The 25,209-nt window shown below is 44.4% G+C and overlaps 1 protein-coding gene across 9 annotated transcripts in view; it reads right to left on the bottom strand.

Annotated features, from left to right (window-relative positions):
• The window catches only part of ebf3b (EBF transcription factor 3b), a 79,089-nt gene that overhangs the window by 22,929 nt on the left and 30,951 nt on the right, over positions 1-25,209 (bottom strand). For 5 of the 9 annotated variants that reach the window (XM_033979199.2, XM_055227403.1, XM_055227402.1 and 2 more), the window contains exons 7-8: positions 5,440-5,521; positions 2,518-2,659 (exon numbers count right to left, since the gene is read on the bottom strand). In XM_033979199.2, coding sequence (XP_033835090.1) covers positions 2,518-2,659; positions 5,440-5,521 — 224 coding nt within the window. The remainder of the gene's footprint in view (positions 1-2,517; positions 2,660-5,439; positions 5,522-25,209) is intronic. The other 4 variants (XM_033979198.2, XM_033979195.2, XM_033979197.2 and 1 more) reach the window with 1 other exon arrangement.

Below are 25,209 nucleotides of genomic sequence, written 5' to 3' on the forward strand. Positions count from 1 at the left end.
CACAAATTCACTAGTTTCACTTTCACTTAACTGGATCCTGTCTTCACACTTGCACACATGCATGAAGATGTTAATCTGTTCTTTTTGTCAGCTTACATTTTTAAAGTGCCTATGATGTGAAATGCTCGCAGACAACCAATCTGTGAAGTGTCCTACTGTATTGGCCTCTAGTTAGGGCCGGCTGAGGAGGACGTCAGAACTGATCCAGGATCTGAGCAGAGGAGGCCCACTCACTATTGTGACACTCAAACAGGTCTGCTGTGGCCCCGCGAAGCCGTCCTTTGTTCTGCCTGCTGAAATGTGTTGTAATTGTGCTGTGGGATGTCCAGATGGTCGGTTGATAGTGCAGCTGATGGGATTATACCTTTTACCTCTCCCTGGGCCATCTGTTCCCTTTGACTCTCTCACTCTTCCTGCCGCTCTCTCCTTCCCTTTCTCCTTCCCTCCTCTCCTCGTCCTCCCTCTCTTTCTTCCTCTTAGGCCCAGCAGTCTGGATTCACTTGTCTTTATTGCATAAACCCTAACAGCATTACAGCCACTTGGCATGCAAATGAGGCAGGCGCTGCAGGCTCTGTGCTGAGTCTCCTATATTGTCTGGGGCTCTATAATGGTGAACTGAGCTGATGCGCGTGCATGTGTGTGTGTGCGTGATCACTGTGAAAGAGTGGACTGTTTGTAAGTGTGTTTATTCACCTTTGAGTCCACGTCTATACAGTTTTGAGTGACAGAGCATCACAAGGCAGCACAAAGCATGCACATGTCTGAATGCATAATATGGTTAATAATATGCTTGTTGTGACAGTGCACACAAGTCAACAAAAAATGTCACAACCTGTCATCCAGAGGGTTGTGTCTTGCGTGGACCAATAGGGGGCAGCACCTCTTGATCAATATGAGGCAGCTGTAGTGTGAGCAGAGATGCCTCCCAGTCAGTCACTGAGCCACCGGCATATCGGGTGCTCCTCGCCCAGTGAACTCCCGGCTAAGAATGTGTTGCTAATTTAAAGCATGCTGTCTGTCTGCCCGCGACTTGTCAGACCGCGATGGAGGACGCGCTTAGAATTACATTTTACGAGTGCTTCTCCCTCTCTCCCGTGTCACATCTCTGTTTGTTAAAGGTGACTCCCGACAAAGCGCTGTTGATGCATGTTAAATGAGTTTGCGGAGCCTGCTCGCGCTCAGCCAGAAGAGAGGAGCTGTATTTAAGACACAGACGTGTTCAACTGGGCGCTTGACAATAGCGTCTGTGCACTTTACGGGGCATCACTCGGGCGCTTTCAAGAGTGCAGGGGAAGAAAAGGATGGGCTGGTGTAACCTGTGAAGAACACAGGCGCACACGGCAGCACACACAACGCAGGCGGTCCCTGGGGAGCGAGGGAACATGGAGGCGAGGGCTCAACCTCTTTAATTGCTCTCCTCATTAAGAAACTGGTTGCTAGGCGATCCACACCTATCGTGTCATAAACGTGAAACACACAAACAGAACGTCAGCGAACATAATGACTTTGGTGCTCCGGGCAGGACTTTAATTATTTGATTTTGTTCTCCAGTAGAGGAGTCATTAATAAAGACAAAAACAAATAGATTAGCTCTTTCCCCCACTAGGACTGGGGTGCACTGAGATATATTAATTGTCTAGTCCTTTTTTTATTAGATGTTGTTGTATTAAACATTACATTTGCTTTTGGTGATAGAACCATTAATGCCCATTAATGTGTAGAGAAGCTTGTTTTACTCAGTGGTGTATATAAACTGTTTGCCCAGACATAATTGGCTCTTGAAATCTGAAGATAAGCAATTTACACAATTGGAGCCAGTCTGTTCAGTGCAGTTTCTCCTTACAGTGTTTCAGCTGCATGTGCTCCCATCTGCGAGGGGAGGCCATGGGGGTCACAAGGTTATGTTTAGTGCATTTTACTTTTGTATTTCCCATGGTTTGGTGGTCCTTCTCCTCTCTCTTTTTGGCTGAGCAGGCAATCAGTCTATCATATGGAATCAGTTGGAAGAAAAACAGTAAGTTCTGTTTTTCTCATAGAGCGCCCCCCACCTACTCAAACACACACCCTCCCTCCCCCTTTCTCTCTTTCTCCTTCCCTGTTTCAGCTCTCTCACAGCTTAAATCTGCAGAACCCAATGACAGGAAATTGACCTCACAGCCAAATTCTTAAGCAATTTGATCATGTTTCACATTGACTTTTAGGACGAATGCATGTGCGCTTAGTAATAGAAAACTGGAAATAGTAGAGCATTTGTAAATTATAGATAAGTCTGAGTATTATCTTCATTAGTGTAATCAAAATGATAAATATACTGAGTAATGCATGCTATTTCCAGTGGTAATTCAAGAACAGGTATGAGGGAGGCAGAAGCAACTAAAAGTTAATAATGGAGGTGATGGAGTAACCGAACTAAGACTACAAGTGACTAGGTGCGTGAGATGTGGAATGGAAAAGTGTCTAAAAGAAAACTAGAGGGAAAAGGAGCGTAGCAAATAATAAGATGTAAAATGTGCCTACCATTCTCCAGATAAGGAGGCGTACCTTCTGAAGGGTCGAGTCTGCGAGCCCTTCGCCCATGCTTGGAGTTGTTGTGTACAAACATGTTGTCAGAGACAGCCAGGACGTGGCCGTCCACATTGACAGTCGTCGATACGACCACCTACAGGACGCAGAGAGGAAAGAGTTCAAATAAGAGAAAAACTATAATGAAGGCCAGTTTAACAGGCCCACAGCACACTGCATGTTCCAGAGGCGCCAGTCGATACATGAATGTTTCACAGAGCCTGCTATACCAGGTGCATGGCTGTGGACTATTGATTTTTATTTTGCTCTCTTTGGACATATCACATTACAGTTGCCCTGCTTCTCAGCCATTTTGTTTTTGCTTTTTAGTGTCTTGCATTTGTGTACAGCTAATTGACTTTTCAATCACTAAAATACCATTTCCGTTTGCTCACTCCACCAACTGTCATATAGGACAGGATCACGATTATTGATCAGCTTGTCCATCTATTTGAGGAAGGAAGGCCTCCCTTTTAAAATATTACTGGAGTCATTAGCAAGTGAACCGTGCGCCATCCCATCACTCAGCAAACATTTTACTAGGATCGGATTCCAAGCCACACTCCATATTTCATAATGCTTATTTTTGTTGTTGTTTTTTGGCCACTACATCTCCAAACAGTGCGGCCCATGTGAATGGCCAAAGTGTTTGGAAGCCGGAAACACAGAGCCCCTCTCAGGTTTGCTTCGCCGGTAAGTGACCTCGGTGTAGCACTGGAATTTAGGGGGCGATTTTTTCTTTTTTTGGTTGGTTTTAGGAAGGGTGGGGGTCAGGAGGGGGGGCGGTGGACGCAGAGAAGGGGAAGTGAAAGAGCTCCATTCTTGTGAGCAGGTTCAGAGCTGGGCCAAGCCGAGGATGATGGATTGGGCCCTCTCTGGCCTCCAGCTGGTTTTTGGGGGTAATAAGTGGAGTGGAAGGCATGCAGAATACACAAGTCGGGCCAGAGGAACACCTATACCAGAGCATCTGGGAAATCTATCTGGGGAAAAAAATGACATCCTAACTGTTGGACCGAGGACAGAGCCATCATTAAAAGTTAACAATACATGTAAAACCGTGTTGTGTTTGAGATTAATGGTCACGTCGCAGCCTCAAAAAAAAAGGAAAAAAAAAACACTTTCTTTTTGGCACAGTGGAGTAAGTAAGAGGTGAGGGCCCTTGGTGGCTGTCAGGCATCAGTCCAGATTCTGCCTGAGGGGAGAGAGGAGGAGGTAGGGGAGGTCTGAAGGAGGTGACATGGGGACGGGACACCCTGTCTGCTCTGTTTCATGTCCCACGTCTTCACCTGGAGCATGCTGCCTGCAGTCGCCTGGTGTGGCTGTCAGGGGAGAGTGCGCGCTGGTGACGGACGCCTTCCCGGAGTTTGTTGTTAGCCCAATAGGACAAATGGAGCTAAACTCTGGTAGCTTCACCTTGACCTAGTGCGCTCCTGTTTGTCTGGGTGGGATGGATGGGTGCTTGGAGAAATGGATTGGTTAAGGTGGGTGTGAGAAAAGTGGTGTGAAAGTGGTGGGGTCACATTTTTGTGCGTGTGTGTTTTTTATTTATTTATTTTCATTTGACCAAAAGTATTATGCTTTTTTCATTTGAAGTAACGGATTATTACCAAAAAATAAATATTAGAAGCATCTTTGGCATCTTAAAGGTTCACTATGTAACTTTTCTTCTAGTCTCCATGGAGATGTTATTGCTTTTCCACAGTATGGCATTAAACCTATTTATCTTCATGTAGACAAGCAGGTGACACCATCAGGCCAAGTTATAGGTCAGATCTGAAGAGATGAGCCAACTCAGTAAAAGCATGTTTCTGAGCATATTCTATGAGCAATAAAACACTTGTAATTGAATTGATGCAAAAAAAAGAAAAAAAGGTTTAATGCCATACTGGGGGACATTTAAGGCAAAACAATAACACCTCAAGCAGTAAAGCAGGTAGCGGATCGCCAGCATAAAATGTACTTTTTTCATCATATTTTTTTCCAATACAGTGTTTTTGTTTTGTCTAAGTTTGCTTCTCTGGTCATCGTCAGAAAAAGGTGGTTCATAATACTGAGAAATCTTTTGTTTTACTGGCAATGTCCGCCCACACTGCCCCAAAATGGAAATGTAAACAAAGGCAGATTCGAAAAATGTTGGCAATAAATCTCTAGAATTTTACCAAGACAATCACTCGGAACTGTATTTTTTTTAGCAAATCAATGGACTTTTAAAATAAAAATCTGAAAAAAATACTGACGTTAAGGAGTGGTGAGTAGGGCTGGGACCAAGGCCGAGGAAAATAAAATTGCTTTGTGGCCCTTCAACAGTCATGTTCCTTTAGTGTAAATCTTTCGTTTTGTCCGACCACAACAGTGATGGCTTTCAGATGTCTCTCAGTGGTGGGAGCGGCACATGTGTCAGTTTAAGTGCATGCATGTGCGGATGAGAGAATGGGGGAAGACATACGGAGAAAGTAAATATAAGTATGTGTCTGCATCTGTGCATGTGCACTATGCTAGCTCCTGCGTGCTTGTGCATATGGGTTTCCGCTGGCAGACAGATCCCTGAGTTAACACTGTTGTTACATGTGGTCGGCTCGTCCTCCCCTCTGCGCCGCGACTCGGAAAACTGTCATGCACACAATTGATGACAACCTTAAATCCTATATCCTTATTTGTGTCAGCTGGTATTCTCTTATAAATATTCTGTCCGGAGCACACGGGACACCAAATCCCCCTTCCCTTTCTCTCTTTCTCTTGTCTCCACTCGTATTCGTGCCAGTAATAGAATTGTATTCAGATGTGGCCCGGCGCGGAGTTGGTGTGATGGACCAAAAACAGACAAAGTGACAAAGTGAAATGTAGCGGACGTTAAGTGAGAAGTGGTTGTGGAGTCACCTGGAATCTGCGCATGTCCCGAGGATTCCCTGCATTCTTCAGACAGTTCTGATTACACTTGAGGAAGAACTTTAGGAAGAATCTGGAAAGCAGAGCACAGAACAAAACATGGGATAATCAATCAGGTGAATATATATGAAACACAGCTTTAAAACATCTTGATTTCATTCATTGAGCCATTCATACGAGTAGAGTGAGAGCTGTACAGAGCAATGATGTACGGACAAGCCAGGATAAAGTAAAGAATGTTTCCAAACTTTTTGAAAAACTGCAATAAAATGGTCTTAACCAAACATTCTCCAATGTATCAAATTTCAGATTTGAAGAAGTGATGTACTGTATAGGCAACTAAAAGCAATAGTTCTACAGACCTAGAAATATTATGAGCTCTTATTTATAAAAGGGTTGTCTAGCTTTTCACTAGAGGGCATGAACCTTGCTGTGTGGTGAAAAGGATAAAAAAGGATCCTGCGAGTTTCCCACATTAAATTCAAAAGTTAAACAAATTATCTTGATATTGCAAACTCCTCAAACCACTATTATAAAAAAGAAAGACAAGAAAAATTATTATATTTTCTAGAATCCTAAAAGAAGTACAACTACACTAGTGTTTTAATCTGAATTTATAAATAATGCAGTCTGGAGTTGTGAAAGGTTTTTCTTGTAAGGGTGTCTCCCAAATCTCATCTTTGGCTCTCCTCACCTGAGTTCACAGGTCTTCCCCGACACCCATCTGCCACTAACATCCAGGAAGTCACTTGATATTCCTCCCACCTCTTTAATCCCAGGACACCCCCTGTGCAATTAAAGTTCTCCTGTTCAATAGGGAGGCAAATGAGGCCCACCTGTGACCAGGTCTTGTTTGAAGAGCATCAGGGATAAAGGACCTAACAAGGTGAGAGCGCGCCACAAAACTTATAGTCCTGTCAGGCAATTAGGCGGGCACCCTTGGGACCTCTCTACGCCACACACATATAAGGCGTGCACACACCCATGCACTTGTGGGTGGGTGAGGCAATTATGCCACAAATTACAACCTGGCTAATCGTTGCTGAGCAAATGTCAGGTCTAAGGAAGATCTGGGCCCGCTTGGTTTGTGCATCCAATCTCCTCTGTGCTTACACCAAAAGTGTTTCCCAAAAACCTATCGATAAACCTTTGTACAAACCTGTTTTTTAAGATGTGGAGAATCAAAAGACGACCAATAACAAAAATGGCCTCACACGCTGGCTATTGTCTGACATCTACAGCCACAACTGCACTGAATAAACAATGAAATTGACTTGTTGTTCTAGCAAATTCTCCCCGCAGACTCGGGACTGATTGCGGCCTTGCTTTCCCCTGTTCATTATAAATATCATGCAGTGATATTTATTTTTCATCACTCCACACTGGCATTACTATGTGCAACACCGCGCTCTCCATTGTAATACTAAGTTAGCTCACACAATCGCAGAGCCTCATTGGATTACCATAGATTGCACCATAGATTGCAGGGCCATTTCATTGGGGCTAAATACAGTGGCTTGTGTGGCCTGAGTGGACGCTTTCGCAACACTTAAGTCTCCTGGTTCGCCCAGTGGGATCCTGGCCAGCCCATAAATCAGAGTCTGAAATGACCCTTCTAACCCTGGCCACATTAACACATGCACTGGTCATTTAGAAGCGCTCTTCGATAGACTCCTATACCTTGTGCTCGTCGGAGGGCCCAGGAGGGAGAGGAGAAGTGAGAAAATATTTTCACTCCACATCCAAGGAGCTTGGCTTGGACATCAATAAAAGACGCTTTAACCCATGCCAGAATGCTGATTGCCTGTCGGTGTGTGGCGCGCCCATAAAAAACCTGACTTGTCATTAGTGCATTTCACTTGATTGTGTTCACTGTGTTTTCGGGTTGCATCTGTTGGCTGATCATCAAAATGACCATTATGTACTCTAATTCCCTGACCCTGTTTTTATTTCCCCAAAGAGTCATAATGTAGAGCAGCAGACATCTGCGGAAAGCAGACCTGAAATACGACTTTTATTTGTCTGTCGCCTCTCATAGCGATTGGGTAAGGCCATGTGTGCGCCGTGCACAGTGCAGTGTGTGTGTGGGTGTGTGCGCGCACGCTTTGCACTGTGTGTGTGTGTGTGTGCGCGCGCGCTTTGCACTGTGTGTGTGTGTGTGCATGTATCACGCACGGGCAGACAATTTATGTCAGAGCTCGGATAGAATACATTTCCTGTGCAATGCATTGACTTCATAAAAGAAAGACATTACTTTGAGAGTTGCTCTTGTCTCCTTTACTTGGGGACTCACTTGTTTTTACATACTGTTCCTAACAGCAAAAACAAAAGTTAAGAAACAATAAACGCAAGAAATGAAGTGCCCACGCTATCATAAAGTAGCTCCTTTATGTTTACTGTTATGAAGGCAATTAAGCACAATTTCTCTGCTAAAAAGATAAGCTTAATTTTCATAGTCCGCAGCAGTGGCAGCGCTATAGCATCCATTACATTTGAGTTGGTTAAGATTCTCCATGAGCACAGTGCAAATTGGTCCTTGGTGGAAACGAGAGCAATTAAGACAAGGCCCCTCTCTCTCTTTTACTTCTTAAATATCTACAGAAGTTTGTGCTGGTGTTTTGGCACGCACGGAGACAAAAGGAGGTTGTTTAATTGTTTTTTAATGGGATATCAAGTCGTCGCTGCCATTAGATGTTGGCAATGGAGGGCAAAGGGGGATAGAGAGAAAGAATGAACTGCAATTAGGTTTGATTAAAGCTATCCTTCTCAATAATCAGCTGTTCTGACAGGACAGGGGGACCCTGGTGGCCGCTGAGATGGAGGAAGGTGTTGAGTGATATTAAGGCCAATGAAGGGGATATTAACATGGCTAATTAAAGCTCTTCCAAAGCCGGGAGAGGAGGCTCTCAGTGGACCGCACTGGATGAAATAATCGGCCCAGGCAGCTATCAGTTGGAGGGGAGAGAGGGAGAGGGGGGGTGAGTGTGGTCCATCTGAGGAGGGTGGGAGGGGTAGAGGGATGGAGGGAGGCGTATAAGGGAAACTATGAAGTGTGAAGAAAGACAAAGAGGAAGACATGGACAGGCATAGAGAAAGTCTTCTCCAGCCAGAGGAGGAAGCTCATTTTGACATCAAGCCTCTGTCTGCGCCTCAAGTCTGCCAGTATAACTAAGACCTGACATTGGCTTTTATCTCCGACAGCTAGTCATACAGGTCCACAAATCAACGCTAAAACAATCCCGCTCATGCCTTGGTCTAAGGCAATTAATAGGAATCTCCTGTAGAACCTCCATGCTCGCCCACTGCCGAAGCTACTAATCATGCCATAATGATTTCTCTCCCTCTGGTCAAAGGGGAAATAGATTGTCTCTTTAGTAATGCAGCAGGCTCTGCGCCTTCCACTCTCTGGCTTCACAGACCCGGTAATTGAGGAGAAAAAGGCCGACTTTGGCACTTTGACTGATTTGAGGGCTGCTAGACCCTCTTATCTTTACTCTGATCATTTTAGGCTGACACTCAAAGGAAGACCCATGGCCCTAATTCGAGCTCACCCTCTCCTATCATCAAACGGCAGAAGGGAAAAGAGCCGGGGAAAAACAAACAGGCGAGGTGAGGAAGGCCCTCTCTCATTTAAATGGCCAACTTAATTGCCGGGTTGATGTCACTCATGCATAAATGTCCATGGCTTTGATTTGAGTGAAGAGGGCAAATAAGGATAATGTTGTATTATTAAGAAGACTCCACAGTCAATGGGAACATGTGCTGCTGTCAATTTTCTCTTTCTCTTTTTTTGTTTCAGCAACTTGTAAAAATAAATTAAGTTCAATGGAAGCTCAAACTGTCCTTTTGGACTTGAGTGCTACACCTTGTTCCCATTGTAGCAGCGAGCTCCCTGTATGTGTTTGGGGCCGTTACACAATACACTGACAGATGGCCACAGTATCAGTAAGAGTCAGGTATTGACAAGTCTAAGCTCCTGATTGGTGCCCAGGCACTAATGACTAGCATGCGGTGTCCACAGCCGGCAGCCATGACAGTGAGGTCATCGGTTGCGGGGCGGTGAGTATCGATCAGCGGCCCAGCTTCAGCCCATCAGGCCCCAGCTGCCTCAGACTCAATGGGCCCCTGTTACAGGAGGCTCCCAACACCAGACTACAATATGCTGACACCAGATCTCTACGCTGAGATAGTAGTACACGGGTCAATAGCGTATCGGATTTCCAAAACGCCAGGGTCTTAATGTCAAGCCTCCTGCCTTCCCTACCTACTGCTCCAGTTATTAGGCACTCCACTGAACTGCACTCATCCCTGTTGTGACAAGGCGGAGCAGGTAAAACAAGAAATAGAGACACTTATAGATCTTAATCTTGCCCAACACTTATTTATGCAACTATATATAAGTCCCAGAGAGGCCAGGGTGAGCTGCACAGCCATGTTCTTCCTGTCCTAGTCCGGTTGGCCGCTGTCTCCCCTCGTCAGGCCAAGCTGTTTTTCTCGCCTTAGCTCAAGTAAACCACAGCACATTAACAATATTTGCTCTACCCCTGTACAAGCGCCCAGGGACCAGACCCACAGATCCTATCACTTCTTTATCAGGGAACAAGTGCCTCACTATCCAACCTTATTGGGTTTGGGAGATTAACCCTTTCCACTCCTCGGAGAGCAACCAGACAGATGTCGCCATCATTATTATTGTTCAGCATCAAATATCCCCGACTGTCTCTGAGAATTTATTGAGTGTTTCCAAGGCCTCTTCTGTTTGTTTTTATTTTTGTATTTCTTCCCAATGCAGTTTTGGCGGTCCATATTTCACGTTTTTGCTAGCGATGTCGAATAATTGATGCTCACCCTGAGATGTAGTTGTGTCCCTTCCATTCATCCCTCTTTACCCTCTCCTCCGTATCCCCCCGTTCGCAGTAATGGGCAGAGTGGCATTGACATTATTTCACTTGAGGATCCCTCCCTCTGTCAATCCCTCTTCATTTACTCCATGGCTACTGGACTCATTATGGTATCTCTCTCCGTCGCCCGCCTCACTGTCTCTCCTCGCCTTCCCCCTTCTTTCGCCAATGCCTCGGACACTGTTAGTTTCTTACTTAAGAGAATCGCTCGTCTTCACAAATGGTTCTACGTCAAGCGCACTCCGAGATGACCCCCGCTGATTCCCCGCAGGCTTTGGCACAGGTTTACTGTAAGGGATTAGACAGAGACTTGGAGCTCCTGCTAACTATCCATCACTTGCTAACAGTGGACTAGAGGCTGTGTGCTTTATGCAGCTTTTAGCTCCGACCCGCCACATAACACTGCATGTTTAGCCCGGAGCTCTCCCGCTGACTCTCTCTCATACTCTTTTTTTCCCATCCACACACAATGCTTGGCTAGCTTGTTCCACTGTTGTTCTTTTGTTTTAGCTTTTCTCAACAATGACTTTGAACACGATATAATAAGACACAAAACATAAATAATTCCGCGTTGTTTTTGTCTTGTGTGGGCCCCTTGTAAAAACAAATCAAACACGGGTTGCCGCTCCAGAGCTAGCATCATTTACATTCAAACTAGAATTCATAAATAATATTGAACCGTCACTGCTGAAAAATATGATTACTGATAATGACTATCAACATCGCGCGTGCTGTCAATCATAAGTCTTCCAAAAATAATCTGGCTGTTATTTACTCTGCTCTCCAGCTGGCCTGGCTCAGAGGTATCCGTGGGTTATTTTTGTGCACATGGAGGAATATGGCGCTTGGATACTGGTCAGCGTCGCAGCTAGGGGCCTGTGAGGAAATACCAGTCAGCACCTCAGCGCTCCAGCGAGATGGAAGATAAGCATATGCTGGAGGAGTTGGCCCGGGTCAATAGTAGTATTTAAGGTGTTGGACGAGCCCCCGCTATGGCCCCACAATGAGAGCCATACAGGGTGCTCTCTTCTGGGATGTGTAGGGTGGCATCCAGGTACAGGCAGAGACAGCAGGGAGCTTCAGCTGATTATCAATACATACGTCTGATTTGTTGTAACAATTTTTTACACTTGAGTACTTTTCTACAACAGGCGAATAAATTGATTCAACTTTTTCCACAAATGGCAGCAGCAACAGAAGCATGACTGAGCCGACTCTGTGCCAATGTAAACATCCTTGATCGGCTTTACTAACAAACCATATATAGAAATGGGGATGGAAACACAAATAGCTTGTGTGTCTATTGATTTATGCAAATTAGCCATGTGGAGTTACTTTAGGATTTTGCACAATGTATTTGACATTGTTTATTCAATTAGCTCTATAAATATCTGGTCATCCTGCCTATACATAATGAGTTACTGGCCACCTTTTTGTGTTAAATGTGCATAAAGCCTGACCGTTGGGTCGCCTATCACCAACACATTTGTGGTCTAAACATGTGCACACATGCCAGGGCCAGTGGAAGTGCTAATGAGAGGCATGCAGAGGCGCTCTCCTGTGGCTGAGCAGGGATGTGATCCAGGCTGTCCAGGAGGCCAGCAGGGGGCCAGCAGGGGGCCAGCAGGAGGCCAGTAGGGGGCTGGACCGTTTACTCCTGACATGCTGATACAGCAGGACACGATTCTGCATTTGCATGAATGTGCTGGCTTTTGCTGTTTGTCCATGCATGCTGGAGTGTATGTGAGAGTATCCCTACATGGTATTATTACTAATGTATAATACATACATCCAAAGTGGCTGTCAGGACTGGTCAGTCATCATAAAACATGAGGCAGCCATCCTGACATCAGCGCCACATTAACGCTTCCTCAGAGGAGGGGAAAAAAGCTCCTACTGTGGACTGTCATGTAGGCAGGGGGGATATAGACAGAAAGACACAGCGCAGGTCGGTGCTTAAAGCTAACAGGTAACCTTTCTGTGCACCTAGGACAAAGGCAGGGGGGAAAAGAAAATGTCAAATTAAGAGAGGCCAGGCAGAGAGACGTGGCTGCCATATTTGTGTGAAAGCCCAGTGCTGTTGGCAGCAGAGATGGCTGCTTTCTGATTCATCTGGGGCCGTATGGCAAAGCTTTGTCAGTCTGTGCGAGGTATAAATAATTCAGGGTGAGAGATGGCAATTACAGGGCCCTGCACAACCAAAATGAATATTTTATAAGGACTAAAACTGCCCTGGAATGAATCACACACATGGAGTCACACACACGTACACACTTACACGCACACGCACTGAGTGGTGCACACAGCACACAAAGGTAGCACATATGAACCCGAGCAGTTGTCGCATTGTTGACAATATACAATTACATGATATAACACTCTTTGCAATATGGGTTAATAATTTTTAATATGCTTGCTCATGACATTTCCTTCAATATTTGGTTAAAAAATAAGTGGGATTTATTCTGGCGATTGTTCTGTTTTGTTACAGCACTGTGCAAATCTGTTTAACACAATTACAGCTGAGTAGATTTCGAGAATATTGCAGAGCTTGTTATAAATGTATTAGAGAGAATAACAGTAAAAGTGTTGTCAGTGTAAAGTGAGGTCTATAGAAAAACAGTCTCAGGAGACTGTGAGCCTTTACTTTTGACCCTGTAAATATGGTCTTTGTGAGGGAGCAGCAGAGGGGGGGGGGGGGAAATGCTAATGGGAAAAGATTAAACCCAAAAGCCGCCTGGAGCATTTACCTCTAAAGGGTTTTGTCTGTCAGGTTTCCTGCAAAACTCTGTCTTTATAATTCTGAGACAAAAAATAACATTGTTCCCAGGTCCTGAGGAGAGCAGTGGTTTGGTTGAATGGCCATTGTGTGAGCCTAGCTAATGATACCTTAGCTTTTGTGAACGGGAGGCCAGGTAGGTCTGTGACATCAGCGCCACACAAGCGCTCCTCTGTCCGGATGTTTAGGGAAGGATTTCGTCCATGGTGGGAAAAGGGTATAGAGAATAAACAGGAGTGGTTTTGTGCCCCTCTGCCTGGGATAGATGGGACCCAGAGTACTCCCTTTAAATCAGAGTTTGCATTTTAAATAACTACAAGCTTTTTACAGCATGATTTTCTGAGCACTTTTATTTCAGCTGGAATCACCCTGCACATGACATAATTCCAGGAGTGCCTTTTCCCTCTCTTTTCTATTTCCGCGGGAGTATGGGGGCGTATTATTTGTCAGTCCAAAGGGAAGATGGCAACTCTCAGAGGGAGAGGAGACCCCAAGCATGAAGACACAGATCGCATGTGTTGGAAAAAGTGACAGCGAGGCAAATGCTAAGAGAAAGCTGCTTCCCTTACCCAAGCGCGCACTGTTAGCGATATAGCTAGCTGTTGTGAAGGCAGCTGACAAAACCGTAGCGTGGCATGTCTCGCCCCGTTTGTGAATTTTCAAAGAGTGTGATTTGCAAATAACATGAGTCTCTGGGCATAGACTGGGCATGTAAGTGCGCTGAATATAGCCCCCCTGCTCTGCTCAGGGAAAGCCATACTTGTCAGCTCAGTTCTTTGTCAGGAGGTTGACAGATAAATAGACAGTGTTTTGCCGCTCACTCCTCCTGCCTCTACACAAACCGCCCCGTACAGGTTGACTTGCTTAAGGGGAGGGTTCGACTGAAAGACACCCCACCGCTTCTGGGCCAATGACTGAAAATATTGTGGCCCACTTCAGACAGCCCCAAACAACAAACAATGGGGGTTGATATGTAACCAGATAAAACGCAGATCGAATAGCTGGGCCTAAGCACCACTACAGGGCTTATTTTTCATGCAAATTACTACTAATGAGCTTCCTGAAATCTGACTAATTATATCAAAGTGATTTCTTTAATTAGTTTGTAATAATTCCGCACATAAACATCATAGTAAACAGATTACGCTATATAAAAATATCAATTTGTCACACTTTATACAAGATGCTGCGCGGCTGACGCTAATCTAGCTTTTCTAGAGTGCTGGGGCAAACATTTATTAAAGAATTAAATATGTACTTAGGAAATGTTTTGTAATATACAGAGAGTGTGTTAACTCGTGCATGACTAAGTGGCTCCTTGTTAATTATTTGCATTGATGCTACAAAATTAAATATATACGATTTAATTATACAACTGGTGAATGTGCGGCTATAGTTAAAGAGCTGTTTAATTACAAGTTATTATATAGGTAGAGATGGAAAGAAGCTAAATATTTATACTGTTAGAAGTTATTTTGCAAGAATGTTCTTATGGTTTTTTTTTTTTTGTTTTTTGTTTTTTTTTACATTTACATTTTAGAATATTTGTTAGCATTTGTACGTGCAATATGAGTCATATAGTGGCAGTAGTATCATTAGCAGTAATAAAAGTGAGATGGGTTATTTCAGTAACAATAATATGTTTGAATAGTGAAAGCAATATCTTTTTAGCAGTTTTAATTAGAATAATCATGATTAATTGACTACTTAAATAATCTTTGACTATTTTAATACTCATGAATTGTTATCACATTCCAAAATATCTTTTATCACAGATAATAGCCTCATAATAAATCATGTTCAACGTGTATTCTAAAAATCTCAATAATCGTTTTTAATTAAACTATTCAACTAATCCAAAAAAAAAAACAAAAAATATATAAATATTACAGACTAGTTGCCTATTAAAATAATCGTTAGTTGCAGTTTGTACACTGTATGAACGTAACATTTGAATAGCAGTTTTACTTCTACTTGAGTACTTGAAAGGCCCCTCTTTACTTTTTCCTTTATACATATTATAGCAGATATTAGTTTGAATGGCAGTTTTGCTACTATATCACACTCACATGTCAGATAGGTGCTTGTATGAAAAACAGCAGACATGGGACCAGATAAGAAAAAACGCATTTATCCAGCACTTTGCACCTCCTGTTAATCCCGGCGCATTCCTCAAAGCCCTGAAGAGTTGCCTCAAACTGAGAGAAGAACTCGCACACGACTAGCCATTTTCCCTGATACCTTCAATCTGCACTGAGATGGATTAAACATTCAATTTGTCCCCCCCTACCCCACCCATGCCGCGTAGCCCACCACCCAGGTCCACCACTTACCATACAAATGGAAAACACGCTAGTAATCTATTAGCCTGCCCGGCCTGACAGTGTATTATGTTGTATTTGTATTATATTTACTTCAGGGAAATTACGATTCTAGTCATATTTATCTTCATGTGGAAATGTGTGTCTAAATGGAAATCACCTATAGCGGCGGGGCGGGTGCAGAGCCATACTAATGTGATCCATGAACCGTGCGATTTAGTCACCCTGTATGGATGCACTATGGGCTGATTCTACATATCAAACACGCACTCCCCATGTTAAAGCCCCAGCTACGGAGCCCCCGATGTTGTTTGATAATTATTACGCTTACATTACAACACAAGACCTTGCCTGTAGAGCTGCCGCCACTACTTCACCCGCTACCCCCACCCTCACCCCCACACACAAGTTACACACATGCCTGCGCGCCCCCTTTGTCATATACTGTAGTAAACAGCTTCCCCGGTAAGCTGTTTGCACTTCACTGCCCGCTCTAGGAAATAAAAACAAAGAGCAAATTGGGGGTTTTGCGTCTCTGTGAATAAATAAGGTTGTTTTACTCACAGAATCCATTACCTTTTAAAACACCCGGGCCTAATGCGTTGAGCCTTTTCATTTTAACAAACAAAAGCCTAAATTAGGAATTAAACGCAGTCGTATTTAGATAACGGCATTAGCTGCGTGACATCAATGTAGGGGAAAAAAAGTTGGACGCCATCCATATCATTCTCATGCTTCCATTGTTACGTTAAATTGCAATATTAATCCTGGCTGAGAGCAAGTTACTGTAGCTTTTATGCGGCGCACTTGAATTATGCTATTGAAGTAATTGATAGTGATTCACTCATTGAAGGTACTAATCCCAGGATTCACTTCATCTCTCGCAGTGCCATTTACCTCCAGATGTTTAGAGTTTGGGGTAATCAATAAAGAGGGAATAAAGATTGGCATCCACAATACTCCCCTTGACAAGCTCCAGCCGAATGTTTGTCAAGCAAATTAAACACACTTAGACTTTTCACCTGCTCCTACAACGACACCACATATGGCCGTGAAGTTAAAAATAAGAAACTGTGCATACATTACCATGCATAATGCACAACTCCCTCCATTTAATATGCAAATTTTGTAAAATATTACTGAATACCTTCTGTTCGGAATGAATAAATTTGAATTGCAATTAGAATAATCTTGTATAATTAATGAAAACTGTCAATTTTGGTTCCGAAGTAATTTGATTAGCATGTTGATAGGACACTTATCAAGTTCAGTAAACTGTTAGATTAAGAAGATGAAAAAACGGGAAGATTCTAAGGATATTTTTCTCAACGGCGCTGACATTTTCCCTTGGCATTGTAAACAAAGACGAGAGCTGGCAAACTTCCTGAATGAGGGAGGCAAGAGATGGGAGGGAGGGAGGGAGGAGAGCATTAAGAGGGAAAAGGAGAAACCAAAAGACTAGCAGGACAGCGATGGAGAGCCTCTTGAGATAATCTGTGGATGGGAGTCCGCACATGAAACACAGTCTATGGTCTAGGCTCCCGCGCTAGCTACTCATCTCTGCCCTCTGCACTCCAGCTAAGCCCAAGTTTATGGGATTTATCTCGGCAGCCATTTGTAGTTTTTTCACATCACATGATTTGAGTTAAAAACAGCTCACAGTTTCTCTAAATGTTTCCAGGCAATGTAAGAGTTGCAAAAAAAAAAAAAAAAAAAATCTGACAACTGATCTCGGGCCGCAATTCCTCTTAGAGTAGCTATCTATTAACGATCAACAAATTGATGTACCCCATTGTTGCCTTGTATAAAACCGAACCATCTGTACAGTCTACAGATGAACAGAGCGGCTGACCTCCTTTCCCCCTCTCTTTCTCTGCTCATTAGCTATCCTCAACCTCTCTCTCGGCTGCCTTCAGTTTTCAAACCCCCAAATGAGACCTAAATCGCTTGCAATACAGGTTAGCTCGAGGAAGGGTGGGGAGTGGAGAGGGAAGGGGGGGCCAAACATCTGTCGCACTAGGTACCCGCATGCAGCTCGGGGTATCTCCTGCGAGGAACTTTGGGGATGTTTAATTCATAAACGCTGTCATCCATGTAAACCTCCTGATTTCATAATGACTAACTCTTGGTGGTTTAATTAATTTAATAATGCCTTTCAGAAGCCATAAATGAAAGGGTCTCTGAAGTGGTGCATTAATTAGCCAGCGCCGATGCTAGCCCTGTCAAACTGGTGGCTGTCAAAAGCAAGAGGGGTAGAAGAGCGGAGGATGGGCACGCAGCTGACGTGCAGAGGTCAAGGGTCATGCCAATCAAGCAGCCCCTCCCGCACCTAATGGAGTCCTAATGTGCGTCTAGTGTACACGTGTATCCGGGTCAACCTGTGGTCCTGTCCATATTTGCCCCTCTCCGACACACTACATGGAAATAAGTGGCAGGCCCGACATGCTACTAACAGTCTTGGTAATAAGCGGTGGCATGGCCGCATTATGCGCAGACTTGTATTTACATGGCAACTACCTGTGAAAGCAAAATCCATCTGGGCCCTGGTTCCCGCCGTAATATAAGCTTGATGCTATTAGCGGATGCCTTTTTTGCCTTAATTACAGTGTTATGGCTTACTTGTTAAAACATAGCATAAATCAAAGTTCATTAAAAGTCTCGGCAACTCAACGCATGAGCACACAAAATCATCACAGAACCAACCAGATTATATTCCAAACTAACTCCATGCATCTCATAAGGAGGTTGTTTTCCTATTTCATATTTCATAAATATGAACCAGAGATGCTTGTGTCTGTGCCTGTCCATTTATTACCATAAAAATCAGCTGACTGAAGTATCTCACTATCTGTGGAGGCAATTAACTGTTTTGAGAGAATGCGTAATACGGGACTTTGTAATGGTATCATTTGGAGTCAAGGCACAGATGCGCCGTGCAGAGCCATACTGTAATTAGAGAGAAACGCTGTACAGGTTTTCCACTAATTAGCAAATTATGCTGAAAATAGCATCAAGCTAATTAACAGTTATTATGGCATTTTTGAAAGTATGACTTTAATTAGCAAAGTCCTGACGCAGGCAATTTCAAACTCGTCTCTGAGAAGATGAGGAAGAAAGAGAAGAGGAAAAAAAACATGGGGCATGATCAAGAAGATACCCAGATTATTATGATGCCGTCAAAAGCAGAAGAGGGGGAGGATGGACTGAGTGGGACGGGGCGGGGGCACAGCTTTGTGTGTTGTGTCTGAATCTCCATCCAAATGAGGGGACATGTGTGCGCTGCCACGCTGCCAAGAGGAGCAGTGTCAGGTGGTGGCTACCAGGCGAAGACGAGAGCGAGCTCAGCTGGTGCCCACAGCCACTCACTTATTCTACTCCGCTGCACATTAAAGCAGCCCTCGAGTGGAGCCAAGCCACGCCAGGCCTGCCAGCCAACCTGACAACAACACTCCTCCTCCTCGCCTCCAACAGCTCCTCTTAGCACTTCCAGCCACCTTGGACCTAAAGATGCCTCACCAACCTGCTGAAGAATCTGCACATGCTTACCTTGGTAATTACTTATAGAAAGTTAATGGAATTATTTCACAACTATAATCTGACTTTGTGATAGTGCTGAACACTAAAGTGAGTGTGGAGGAAGTTGCTGCTAATATGTTTTTAAAGACACCTGTGTTTGATGCCCAGTGTCACAGTGCTGCAGACAGTGGACGCGGGTGGAGAAGGAGAGGGCTGGACTGGGCTCTTTGAAGGGCCAGTGTGTGAGGCAGAACAGAAGTGTGCCTAGCCCCAGGCAGCCCGCGGCTCAGGCCCATTAGCTAGACTGACCTTGCCCGCGCCTTTGTCTTTGTGCTCTCCTCCCGCTGCTTCCCCTTCTCAAGCATTCCCTTTTTGTTGTCTCCGAGAGAGATTGGGAATGGGGCCATATCTTTCAGCCTTCTAAACCTCCCCCACCCTCTCTTCTCCCCCACATACACATAACCCCCCCCCCCCCATGCCTAGCCTGGAGCGTGTGCCCCAGAGGCCATGGTACAGTGGCATCCCGAGCTGGTGCCACCTCTGCCCTGACGCGGACTTGGCCTGAGCGGTCAGCGGGCAGAACAATCTCCAGAGACGAGGCACTCTGAGGTGAGAAGGGGCGGGGGGCGCTGCAGGGCCCCGCATACGTGCACCCACTCTGGGCAGCCTGCCTCTTTATTGCCTGCCTCTCATTTGAGAGGATGGAGCCCGGCTGCCAAGTTTTGACACCGCCACATATGGCCTCCTCCATCAATCGGACTAATCAAGCATCAAGGGGAGGCAGGACCGGCTTAATTGCCAGCCAGATATAGCTGCTCTCACTTGACGTGCAACCTGAAATAGAAACAGGTCTGAGGAGACATGACAGGAGATAAATGAATACGGCCATTGTTCTATTAACTATATCAAAATACTCCACTTTAGCCCGCAACTGCTATATGACACCTGATCATTCAAATCAGATTCATCCAGGAGGATAATAATTGTTCTTGAGAGGAATTTTATCATACTTTTAAATACTACGACTGCTGTACTACTAGTAGTAAGTGTATTTAATTAAAATATATATATTTATGACAAAGAAAGTTTTAAAAAATATATTTATATTAAATACGATTTTTTTTTTCTTAAAGTTGGTATTTTGTTTCATTTATTTTGCATTTCAGAATTTGGCTGGATGGGAAACAGATGGAGGAGTGGGATGACTGGGGACAAATGGGCCTGAACCAGGAATGGAACCGGGCTGCTGTGTATAGTATAGGCTATGGTCTGCACTATTCCAGGTGAAACATTTCCCCACATCCAAAAAAATATAACGGAAAACTTCCAAGGCCCGGCACCGCAAACACCAACAGCGGCTAGCGCAATAGACTGTGTGATTGCATTTTAACAAAGCAAATCAACAGTATTGCAAATATTGCCTTAATATAGCATCATCCGCTCATTAAAATGTGAATTATGTTCACATTTGTAATCTTTGGTACCTCAGGATAGAGCAGTGTACAGTAAGTTGTTAAGGATTTTTTTTTTCTTATTATTTCCCATGCAAGCTGCAATGTTCTCCCGCTCTCGAGTCCTTGAGGCGTTGTGTCTGCCTCTGCTCGCCTCTCTCAACTTCCTGTTTCCCTGCGCCCCCCGCCGAGGGAGCAGCTACGGAATAACTTAGCACACGCAATGAGACTCGGAACATCAACCGCGGACGCTCCATTCATCTTGAGTTTCTCCTGTCGCTCCTTCTTTTCCGTTTGTAAACAGTGCGGCGCTGTGGTCAGAATGGCCTTTTGTCCATGCCTGTTTTTTCCCAATCCTTCTCTCATTCACTTCAAAAGGTAACAAGTGACAGATGTCCGTCTTTGGGCGCCGTCTTAAACGTCCCGGGCTTCCGAGATAGCATCTGGGCTGAATGTCAAACTGTGAATCTTCCCCCTTCTCTTCTCCCCCTCTCATTCAGATTGCACAGTGCTTATGCCAACTCATTGTTATGTATGTCAAGGCCAGTGTCTACAGAAGAATTTTAGAGACTCCCTATTGTTCGCGATACTTGGGGGGCATTGATGTTTGAATGATTGACAGTTATTGCTGGAAAATATAAAGAAAATTTGAAGCAAGGATGGATCGCTCAATTAGAGAAATATTAAGACTACCTGGTGGGCTGGTAAGTTTCCCAAAAAAAAATTGACCCGGCATGGAGCTGCGTAACCACGGGATGTAGTCGTAAAAACAATAATGAAAAAATAATGGTTCTAATAAAGTTCGGAATAAAAAGTGGCAAAGGTGGTGCGGTTGTAATCACAGCACGGCGCGCTGTTTACTTAACATTCTCATTTCCATCGCTGCCTGCTTTCGGTATTTACATGTTTAATTGAGAAGTGTGCTGCTTCTTCCTTGTGCCCATCTGCCGAGTCCCTTCCTCTTATCAGGCTCATTTCTCAAAGTGACAGCTCTCCCTTTCTGCATAGCTCTCTCTTCACTCCCCGTGCCACGCTAGTGCTAACTTGCCACCCGCCCATGCTCGCCATCCTCTTCAATCTGTCATGGCTGTCGATGAGTAATGACAATGCGTTTTCCCTCGAATCAAACCCATAAGTATGTACATGCACTGCGCTGAGAATCCCACACAGAACTCTCCCTTTCAATCTCTCCCTCTACCTTTTTTTTTTTTTTTTTTAAAGCCACGTCTAAATCACTGGCTGTCAGACGCAACATGTGTGTCATTGTGTCCCCATCAGCGTGTTTCATTGTACACACTAGCACCTCTGAAGAGCAGCCTCTTATCAGTCGAGTGTCAGAAAGCCCCCTGAACAGTGGCGAGCCCCCACCTCCACCGCTTGCCTTTCTAAATGCTTTTCTATTAAGAGCAGTGTTGTGTCCCTCTGATAGCGGCCGCTTCTCCACTTCATCATTCATAATCCCAATGGGCGTCAATGGACTCTACAGCCCCCCCAAAAAAGGGAGCTTTGTCATTCGGCGCAAATGAAAACAAGCTAAATGGGAGCGGAAATCTGAGGAATTCAGCAGAAGAGAGAGAGACAAGGAAATGGCTCAATAGGCCAAAGCACTCCAGCCATGAATGGTCCACTCCACAGCATGGCACTGGCATAACATCACATGCACCTAGTGGGGTTTGGGTAGGCTCTGATTCAGCCGTGTAAAGGACACAGGACACATGGAGAGCATTATACAAAGTGTAAAAACATACCATTTGTGTTTGGCTTTTAGTTCTGTTTGAGCAAAGAGCATTGGATTTAAGCCCTTTTTTAGCATAACATTTACATTTCTCAGACTGCCAGAAAGATCCAAGGCAAAGAGAGAAACAAATTGGCTAAATGTTTTTGGGGGTTTTTTAGCATGTAAGTAAGTAAAATGATATATTAAGATATCGATTTATTATTACAGAGTATGTAAAGTTGACAATGACTGACGCATGTTTGACTAAAAAGCACACTATTTGTAAATTAGCTGGGGAAAATATGTTTTTAAATCAAAATATGACTATTGTTTTGGTCTTTTAGTTTTGCTCTTGATCTATAATTCTCATTAAAAATGTGTCCATGAAGAAGCAGAAGTGTGCTCATGAGAGCCATAAATATGAAGGCTCCTGATGTGAACAAGTGTTTAGCCCAAACCAGCTGTTGAACACAGAGGGAAATGCACACATTACAGCAGAGGCTAAGTTACAGCAGCTCAAAAGTCTAAAATGATGTTCCCGCCCTTCTCAGCGTGCAGAAGTCCCGCTGGGGGCCTCAATGTGATCAGCAGCATCCCCACCACGTCTCCTCATTATTGAGTAAATAGGTTTGGGCATGTCCTCAGTAAACAAAGCCAAGACTGACAGTTAAGGGAGTGAGGGGAGTGGGAGGCAGCCTCGTTCCCAATTAGAGTCGCCTCAGGCAAAACTTTAAAGAGGAGATCAATCCTACAGATCGCTAAACTGATCCTGTCACAGGCTGGGGATATTTAAACCCAGGCGTGGAGCGGAGTGCGCAAGGCACTGCTCACTACAGTGGGACTGTGTGTGCTAATGACTCGGGGGGAGGCTCTCTCACCAGGACACATGCCCCACCGCGCGCCCGCCTGATTGACGGCTCAAATCGGACCTCAGCTGCACTCCTCCGCACAGTGGGGGCCAGATGGGGAAACAGTGATTTGCGTTTTTAGTATGCAGCGCCTCCGCTTATGGATATTTCCTAATTGTCTGCCTTACTTACCTGTGAGGCGCTTCCCATCACAGATGCAGAGTACATTTCAAATTAACCCAGGATGTTTTGATTTTTTCTTCACCTCCACCTTTGAGGCAGACTTATTAAAATTTGCCAGTGGGACTCCCTGTCTGTGGACTCCAGGTGGAAAGTTCCTCCTCACTCATGTTAAGGAGCTAACATGAGGTGAATGAAACCGGAATGGAGGGATGACACCAGAGTTTAATCGCATTGTCAATCCATGACAACCTGCTAAAGCAGCACATACTGTCTGTATCTTTGGAGCTCCTACTCCCAAGCCCACATGGGTAATGTGTAATGAGCAACCAAGAGCATGCCACTGTAGAGGAAGTGAACATTTAAATGAGCCAATGATGCATTATGTATATGACCAAGGCTCCTGTGCACAAATTAATCATGATCATAAAAGGAACAGACAAAACAACACACTCTGGCCACCGCTAAATTGTTGTGATCTAATGCAAAACAAATTCATTTTTCATGCCATTAAAGATAAAACAAATCTTAAAAGGTTTGGTTTTGCTTGTCTGCCTCTCTTATTGAGAGTCATTCACTTTTAACTTTATTTGCGGATTATTGCAAATCCCCAGTACAAATCATATCATGAAATCATGTAGCTAGGACATTGGATGTGTTCTGCTAATGCTCAAGGATGATCCCCTGAGGGAGCCACTGAGTGAGGGAGCAGGGCAGAAGAAAAGAAGGCACATCGGAGGATGGATGGAGAGGAAGAGAGGATGAGGAGAGGTGGAAAGAAGAGAGGACAGACTAGAGAAGAGGAGGAGAACGAAGAGCAGGGTGAGCAGAAGCAGGAAGGGCGGGAAAGACAGGCACAGAGGAGGGGAGGGCGCCGGCAGTCAAGCTGCACTTTATCCTGACAGATCTCCTTTACACACTAATTTCCTTGTTAAAGAAGAGAAAATGGCACTCAATCCGCAGAAATCCTTTTCTCCTGGAGCAGGCCTGTCAGCTGAGGGATGAGTGGATACAAGCAGAGCTTCCTCCTCAGGCGAGCTCCCCCTGGCACACAGCAGCTTGGCTACAGCTCGCAGCAGAGCTCTCTATCTATAGCCATAATTAATACACCATCCGAATATAATGAACCATACCATGATACATGGATTCCACTGCTAGCTGTCGACACCACTCATTTAACAGCTTGCTGGAAATCAAATGTGAAGTCAATTGATTTTTTGATCATGTCATCTCCATCACAAATGGCAAACAAATTGTGTACAAACATTTCATGCTCAGTTGCTGTTTAGAAAGATCCCCCATGACAAAAGCCCTCTCCCTCCTTCATTCACACTTTTCAGCAAAGACAGTAAATTCAACAAGGCCACATGTTTCACAGCCACATGTTTATCGCTGAATTTGTAATTCACCAAAGTGTATTAAGTGGGATTTGAAAGAGGAGAGCACAGAAAAGCCTCCTTTATTTTAAGTCCGGGTGTTAGCCGCTGGCTCGGGATGTTCTCATCTCCCCAGATTACTATTCGCAGGGTGTGTGTCAAGACTACTTTTCAGAAATCTCGGTAACAATTCAGATGCGATCGATAAGGAGTGACAGTTTATTCTAAGGCTTAGCACAGGCTGAGAAAAGGACGAGTCAAGCATCAAGTTTAGAGGAATGAATTTGTTTTGTATTTGATTTTTCCATTAAATTTATCACCACTTAAAGTGGGCTGGTTTCTGCCTTCACCCCCTCACACTCTGAAGCCCCTCTCTGTCACTCACTCCAACAACAGCGCTGTAAACGCCTGTCAATTTCTCATCTGTGATTTCCATGTCTTCAGCATCCATTTTGGATTGCTTCACACCCTACACCTATGGTCCTTTTCCTGCTCATCTCTGACCTTGTGAGATGATGGGGAAAATTATAAAAACACATTTTCAGTGGCACAGTGCCACTGCCCTTTGTAACACTTCATCATATCTGCTCCGGATGGAAAAAAAAAGTTGAGAAACATTTTCTTACAAAACATTCTATTGCTAGTTTGGCACAGAATCATATGGTAAATCTA

Source organism: Periophthalmus magnuspinnatus, chromosome 15, assembly GCF_009829125.3.
Source record: "Periophthalmus magnuspinnatus isolate fPerMag1 chromosome 15, fPerMag1.2.pri, whole genome shotgun sequence".
Taxonomy (NCBI): domain Eukaryota; kingdom Metazoa; phylum Chordata; class Actinopteri; order Gobiiformes; family Gobiidae; genus Periophthalmus; species Periophthalmus magnuspinnatus.